The sequence below is a fragment of the Cibotium barometz genome, chromosome 34 (genome assembly GCF_041138505.1).
Source record: "Cibotium barometz isolate CiBa-2024 chromosome 34, ASM4113850v1, whole genome shotgun sequence".
In the NCBI taxonomy this organism is placed as follows: domain Eukaryota; kingdom Viridiplantae; phylum Streptophyta; class Polypodiopsida; order Cyatheales; family Cibotiaceae; genus Cibotium; species Cibotium barometz.
Window position 1 is genome coordinate 25946361 of NC_141079.1, and position 8272 is coordinate 25954632.

General features: G+C 42.7%; 1 protein-coding gene across 1 annotated transcript; it reads left to right on the forward strand.

Annotated features, from left to right (window-relative positions):
* Positions 1 to 1196: 1196 nt before the first annotated feature.
* LOC147618829 (protein GRAVITROPIC IN THE LIGHT 1-like) lies at positions 1197 to 4611 on the forward strand. The gene has a single exon (XM_086773902.1). It carries the CDS (start codon positions 2521 to 2523, stop codon positions 4135 to 4137), a length of 1617 nt encoding a protein of 538 aa, XP_086630028.1. The 5' UTR covers positions 1197 to 2520; the 3' UTR covers positions 4138 to 4611.
* Positions 4612 to 8272: the final 3661 nt, after the last annotated feature.

Consider the following 8272-nt stretch of genomic DNA (forward strand, 5'->3'; position numbering starts at 1 on the left):
AGCCTCATGATAACTCTTTAGATACACACAATATTTTATTTATGCATGCACACTAGCACACCACATTTGCATTAGCGCCCTTTACCGTGTTGGGATAATTCTTAGATTCTATAGGAAGCCTACTAAAATGTCTTCATTAACCCCCCTTGTGAGTGCAAAATGTGACACCCTCATATTACTTGCATCCTTCCTATACACACATGTTTTGCTTGATAAATATGGCAATAGGGTTTATTGCTAGTGGTGGTGTGCATGTTAAGCCACCCATGTTATGTAAAGTGAAATTAGATATCCAAAAATGGCCACTCTCACAACCCACATTATTGCTGGTGGATGCTATTTTATCTATACATATGAATTTTTAGCTCTTTCTTACGAGTGTAATGCTCCCTTGGCCCATGGAGTGCACACTCCCATGCCAACGATGCAACACACCCTACCATGACTAAAAAAACTGTTACGGAAGCATTAATAAGTTAAACATGTAAAAAAACTTTTAGTGATGTATGTAAGGATGAGCAGATGTAGATTACATCTTTCTTTCTTTGAAAAAAAATACTTTAAAAACACCTTCAATGGTTAAGGCTTTATACTAGTCCCTTATCCATATCCTAGCCTCCATAAATGTTGAAAACCTCTCTCTCTCTCTCTCTCTCTCTCTCTCTCTCTCTCATGCACACAAGCGCATGCACGTGCACACACACACATACACATGCAAGCACACATGCACACACATACACATGCAAGCACACGTGCACACATACACGTGCACACGCACATGCACGATATTTGATTAGGAAAAAGTAAAACATGTATGGATAAATCCTATTCTAAACACATACATTCCTTACAATGATGGATGATAAGACTTAAAATCATTTTTTTAAAATTCTGTCATGCGCAAGAATAAATCTATCTATCATTAAATTAATTAGTTTTCGTAAAGACCAAATATCTTGTTTGTTTTGTTTTTTCTTTTTCTTTATTTATGTGTGTGCTTATGCTTTTTTTGGGGGGTGGGTGGGGTGTGTGTGTGTGTGGGGGGGGGGGGGGCAGGGGAGGGGGGCTCCTTAAAATTACTAGTTATATTTTCATTTAACAATGTCCTCAAATTTGAATATGAACATTATACATTTTTTAGGGAATTGTTTTATTCCTAGTGTAAATGGTGGAGGCCCTTATGCCAAACCTTTGATAACTTTCAGATTTGATTTAAGAAAACTTTTCTCTAGCCTTCACAAATGTCCTTTTCTTTATAATCATCACAACAATGCGGATAGGGATTTCAAATAACCTATTCGAGGGATCTCTCACTAAACTCGTGAGTTGTTGCTGAAAAGTGTTGTAGTGCCGCTCCAACTCTAAGCCCAAACCACGAGTGTTGTAGCATAGCGGATAGGGATTTCAAATAACCTATCGAGGGCTCTCTCACTAAACTCGTGAGTTGCTGAAAAATTACGGAGGGGGCGGGGGCAGGACTTACCTAGGTTGTGTACGTAACAATCGACTTATGGGGCAAGACTTACGTAGGGTGTGTATGTAACAATCTGACTTACCTAGGGTGTGTATGTAGCAATGTGTATGTAACAATCTGACTGACCTAGGGTGTGTATGTAGCAATGTGTATGTAAGTTGTAACAATGTGACTTACCTAGGGTGTGTATGTAGCAATCTGACACAAAATGAGATGATCATTATTCATAACTTCGTGGGGACCCAAAGGCTACCTGATGAGTCTGCTTGGAGTCTAGCATATCCATGGGTTATACACAAACACACTTACTTTTCTCTCATCAGCATTACCTTCAATTTGGCAAAAAGATAAGGGGGAGACAAAGATTAAGGGGGAAATTTAGACAAGGGGTGTTTAAAACAGGAGATGGGGATTGCATTGGGATGACATGTCGCCAGGTGAATGGTTAAAGGATGGCTCTGCAGGCAGAAAAGGGCGAAAAATGGCAGAGCGAGATAGAGGGATGAAAAGAAAAAGCTTGGCAGCAAGCAGGCTATGGCGACCTTACTAACTAGCGCCCCTTTCCTTCTTCTTCACCGCAATCGTCGTGTTTAGGCTTGATCTTTTGCTTTCGTTTTCGGTATCTTTGGGCAAAAGCTTAATGCCCCCGCCATCATCATTGTCTTGACCTTTCTATCAAGTTGGGGTTTTTCCCTGCAAAATCGTCTGTATAGGGCTCCCTTCAGAGCCTTCATTTCATCAGCACCTTGAGCTCCTGCAGATTAGGGGCTTTTGTTGCAGAATTGCTTGTATTGGGCCCTGCAGAAGTTTTATGGCCTCACCGTCATCGTTGTCGTCGTCGTCATCATCATCGCCTTGAGCCTTAGCTCTTCAGATTAGGGTTTTTTGGTGCAGAATTGGCCGTATTTGGCTCTGCAGAAGCCTAATGCCCCCCTCATCATCATCTTCGTCGTCGTCGTCGTCGTCGTCGTCGTCGTGAGGTTTAACTCTGCAGATTGTAGTCTCTTTGCTCGTTTTGATCTCTCCGCAGAAGCTCTTTTGTGGCTATGGCTAACTCGCCTGCTGAATCGCCATTGAAAGCGTCCAACATCTCAGAGTTTGTGCAGAAAATGGCGCAGGCGTATAAGAGGAAACCCACCAGCCTTGCCAAGCAATTTGAACAGATGCAGAGGATTTCTGATGAATCCAACCTAACAGATGGGGATGCTTCAAGCAGTGGAGGAGGGGGGTCCAAGACCCCGTCTCGCAACAGAAGTACAGAGCTTGATGCGGATGGCTATGGCGTCAACATCATCAGCACGAACAGCAGTAGCAGCAGCAAAGCTTTGGCCATAGCGTCTTCATCATCTTTCTTTTCCCCTCCTGCAGCTCTGCCAGACCCTAGCCTCCTAGCTGTCAAGGTAAGAGTTCTTGAAACCCTAGTTACCAACATTTTCTCCACTGTTTCTTCACTCAAAGGCTCCTACCTCCAACTGCAAGCAGCTCACTCCCCATATGATCCAGCCAAGCTTGAGATTGCCGACAAAGCTGTGGTCGCGGAAATCCGCCGCCTTTCCGATCTAAAGCGTTCTTACATGGAGAGAGATGCAATAGTATCAGGCCAGTCTGTTGATTATGGTAGCCCTGACCATAATCCTAGCCCTAACCCTAGTTTTGATCAGCATCATCAACAGCGGCAGCAGCAACATCACCAAAACCCGCCAAAGGAAGTCCTCCTCAAATCCTATGAAGGCATCATCAACAACTTCCATATAGAGGTTAGGAAGAAGAATGCAGAAGTGGAGAGCCTCAAAGATATGCTTGCAGAGTCCACCTTGCAAAGAGAGAAGCTTGAAAGGAAAGTGAAGAAATTAGAGCAACAGATATCCAAAGAGGGGGCCTCTTTCAATGGAGGACCATCATCTTCTCTAGACAACAATTCTCCCACCCCCCAGCTTCTAGAAAGTGCTGTCCAGGGTGCGTCCGAGGTCTCAAAATCTTTCACAAAGCTGCTCATCTCCCTCATGAAAGCTGCCCAATGGGACCTTGATGCTGCCTGTGATTCCATCGAAGTGGGGGTTAACTATGCCCGACGGTCACACCGGAAGTATGCCTTTGAATCCTATGTATGTCAGCAGATGTGGAATGGTTTTGAGAATGAGGATTTCTACATATTTGGCAGCCTCTCCTCCATCTTGGACCCAGAAAAGCATAGGAGAGATTGCCTTGATGAGTACTTAGACATGAAGGGCATCGATCCACTCGAGCTCATCAGTGTTAATCCTGATTGCCTGTTCGGGAAATTCTGCCATAAGAAGTTTCTTCAGTTGGTGCATCCTAAGATGGAGACTTCCTTCTTTGGTAACTTTGAACATAGGAATCAGATCACGGAGGGGAGTCACCCCAATAGTCAGTTTTACCAGAGCTTTTTGAGGCTCGCAAAAGCTGTATGGCTTGTGCACAGGCTTGCATTTGCTTTTAATCCCACTGCAAGCATTTTCCAAGCACGGAGGGGCACCCACTTTTCTCCCCAGTGTATGGACAGTGTGGTGCCTGGTATGGAAATACTGGAGAACAACTCCCCTGCTAAAGTGGGTTTTAGTGTAATGCCGGGATTCAGGGTGGACAAAGTGGTGATTAAGTGCCAAGTATACCTTGAAGCTCTGGAGATGAGCATAGATTAGCAGCATTAACATGTAAACAGAAATGAAGCTTTCAAAGGTGTGCATGGAATGATGCTGTGAATGAATGAAAGACGCACAAGCTTTTGAGACGGAGCCGTTGATTCTGGTATAAACCGAAGCACCAAACAAAGAAGCTGAGAAGCCCTGGGTATGATTGAATGTGATTAGATGTAGAAGATCATGGAAGCCTTTGAGGTGAGCATATTGGGTTGGCAAACATTATTAGGCATAAACATCCCATGGTAAGAGCTCCATAATGTGGGAGAGTTCTACTGCACCAGAATACACTTGAAAGCTATTCACACAGTCTCTGCAAGAATGGAGCTGTATGTGACCGCACAGTTTTGCTTATTGATGCCTGATGGTTCAATTGGCTGTGAGATTTTGAGATACATGAGTTTTGTACAACGGGGACAGCATGGATTCGGTTTTGATGAGTCTATGCTTAATGCTATAAGATTTATGTTTCCTTTCTGTCCGGTGACTCCTTTTGTAAATAATAGCCTTGTTCCTTACTACCTCCCTTTGTAATTCATAGTGTAAGAATTTCAGCAAGCATAGGTGTGTTTTAAACCCCCTCACACACATGGTTGTCCATTAGTTTTTGTTCTTTGGGGTAATGACTAAGGTAGTCTTTGCTATTTGATGATGTGGTAGGCTTGGCCTGGACACGAAGGGCCTTTCTGAAGCCACCATTTACACCACCAAGTAGTTGTCTGAGAGTGATGCATTTGAGGGCCTTTGCACATTCAGCCCACATGTTGTGGACAGGAGGCTTTAGATGGGCTCAATTGTTGCCCATGAGCAACACTCCCTTGCCAGCTGTCATCAAATTTTCTGACCTACTCCTAGGGGCAGGCTGTGTGTGCCCCGTATAGAGCCTGCCTTGTGGGGATGGACAGGCAGTGGACATGCCTGATTGCCCGTCCATGAGCAACACTCCCCTGCTTGTCCTCAGGTTTTATGACAGCTGGGATGGGCAGGCTGTATGTGTTATCCTTTGGAGGTTAAAGTGATCTCAAGTTGCAGTTAACTTTATGACAGTTTACAATGAAAGGACTATGGGCTACCCAGAGTCTGATTATAGACACCTGAGACAGCTAGGCATATGGGCTTACTAAGCGCCATCATAAGTACCTTGGCTTGTCATGGTTGAAACTTGCATTGGGGTGATGGGAAAGCCCCATGGGTGATGGATCTGTCCACAAGAAACTTCTATTGTTACTGTAAGATGAGCAAAGTGGCACAATTTTCTTTGGATTGGTGGGGATGGTGTCCTATGTACCTCTTATTCATGGCAATTCACATGGTACAAGCACACAGTCCACACTCTTGGATTTGTCCAGTAGTTAAGCAGAAGTAATTTTCACCCTGGAGTGCAGCATTATATGAAAGCTGTGTGTCAAATGGAGACAAGCAATCACATGTGTACAGCCAGAAAATATAGCAGTATATGAAAGGGATGTGCGAATAATGATGCGCATCCACTTTTGAAAAAGGAAGGAAGAATGGACGATGTTGCAAAATTCACAAGGGAAGCAAGAATGGACAAGAGGGTGCCAATCATGTAGTAAAGATAGATAGAGACTGAAGTGTGGTTGAAAAGTAACTTCTCTCTCTCTCTCTCTCTCTCTCTCTCTCATGTCATAGTATGTACTTTCATTCCCTTAGTTTTGGATTAGAGTATGCTCTGTATTTGGTCTCTCTCTCTCTCTCTCTCAAACACACCCCCAAACAACAACCAACACCCACCCACTCCCCCCCACCCCACGCGCGCGCGCGCACACACACACACACATCATAGTATCACTTTCATTTCTTTATTTTGCATAATAGTGAGACCTTTCATGGCTTATGCAATGTATTTAGTCCTCTCTCTCTCTCTCTTCACACTTGCGTGTGTTTGCACACACACACATATCATAGTATCACTTTCATTCCTTTGTTTTGGATAAGAGTGAGACCTCTCACGGCTTATGCAATGTATTTGATCCCATCTCTCTCTCTCTCTCTCTCTCTCACACACACGCACACACACATATCATAGTATCACTTTCATTCCTTTGTTTTGAATAAGAGAGACCTCTCACTGCTTATGCAATGCATTTGGTCCCATAGGTCTCTCTCTCTCTCTCTCTCTCTCTCTCTCTCTCTCTCACACACACACACACACACACGCATATCATTGTAACACTTGCATTCCTTTGTTTTCCATCTCTCTCTCTCTCTCTCTCTCTCTCTCTCTCTCTCTCACACACACACACACACACACGAACTGTAGTAGGTACACTTTTGGTTAATACTGCAGTCATCAGTGTCTCATTTACTTCATCTTCACTAGGACTTAGCAACCTTCAATTTCTTTACTTTGTAGCAACTTCTAACATTTTCCTTTTTAGAAGAGTGGTCACGGTTTGAGGGCCTGTGGGAGGTGAGCAAAACCAGTCGGGCAAAAGCCCCTTGGCAGCTTTGATGTCTTCTTTGAAGAAAGGTACTAGCATCTACTCTCTTCTCAACCAAAGCTTGCTACTAGTATTTCCTCTTTCTCACAACCAAGTAAAGAGAGGCTTGCATTTAAGCAAAAGCTTGAGGCTATATAGCTTCAATCTAGCTGTTTATATAAGGGGCTTTATAGGTATCAAAAGGATGGGCGCCCATATCCTATCAGCCGTTATATTTTGCACTTGTTGTTGGAAGATAGATGGGCAGGCTAAGTGTGTAAAGCCCTTAAGCCTTACCTTATCAACCCCTATCCATCCTTAGATTCTACACTTCTTGTTAGAAGAATCCTAGTGGGCAACTCGTGCTTCGCACATCTTTTGAGACTTCCAAATTCAAAATCTACCCAAACCTCCTTCCCTTTCCGAATCTCCAAATTCTTGCCACGTGATAGCTTTGTGAAACTCTTCCTTTATATTATATATATAGAGATTATATAATATCGAGAAAATGGAGACCAAGTTTGCAAAGCCTTACCAATGCTTGGCTTGGTTATATTGTATCCAATTACCCTTAGATTTTGCACTTCTTGTTAGAAGAAAGATAGGTGGGTTGTGTATTGCCCTTAAGCCTTACCAATGCTTGGGTGTTGGTTCTATTGTCCAATGTTGTGAATTGAGCAGCCACTCATACATTTTAAATGGGATATCTTTTTATGACAATACTCATTATATAAACATAAACTTTCATGTTATTAGCAAAGAAAATGTTATAACTTACGTTAGCCACTATATCACACTCTACCATGGTAGGTCTCAAAGATAAAACAAACTCATATCTTCAATGAAGAAAAAATGCAAATTACCTTGGCAAATATTCACAATCTAATTTTAGTTTATGGAACTTTGGTCCCTAGCGCCATACTACGATGGGCCAACAAAAGATTGCATATTTCATATCAAAACAACAACAAACCTAGTAAAAAAGCCCTAGTTATTTTAAAGAATCGAGATATAAAGGAGACATGTCCTGAAATATAGTAAAGTTTTTTTTTTGGTATTGCGAGGTTAGGTTATTCTTTTTTAAGTGTGGGAATTGAGAGACCAAATGCCATTAGACATGATGGAGGAGAGGGTGGGTATTGATGAACCCGTTGTCACGGTGTAGGGCAAGAGCCCTTACCGCTCGGCTATCTCCCCCACCTCGAAATATAGTAAAGTTAAAAGCTAGCTTTGTGTGAAAATATGACCTTGTATTAAAAAAATATACTCTAGGCAATTACATATGTAATAAACTCTAATTAACTAAAACACAAATCTCAAATCAATTTGCTAGCCCTCCATGTGCTTAACTCCCTCTATGGCACTTTACCTATTAGATCTTGACCTTGGTGGTCAAGGAGTGCACCAATAACTTGCTTCCACCACATGGACAAGGCTGTTCACACAGCTAAATGGTAAGATTCCTTAACAAGCCTTGTCTTTGCAAGGATGATGCTTCTAGAGGTGAGAGCATTAGGGACTGCCATTAGACTTAAAAGCCTTACAATTATTCTCTTAGATTTGGTAGAGCTTCGCTTAACTCAAGAGTATTGGAAGCCACCAGTTCTATGTTTGTTTTTGTTGTTTTTTCTTACAGGTTGCATTTTGTTTGTGGCCTTTCTCCAAAGCACGTTGTCACACCACTATGGCTCCCT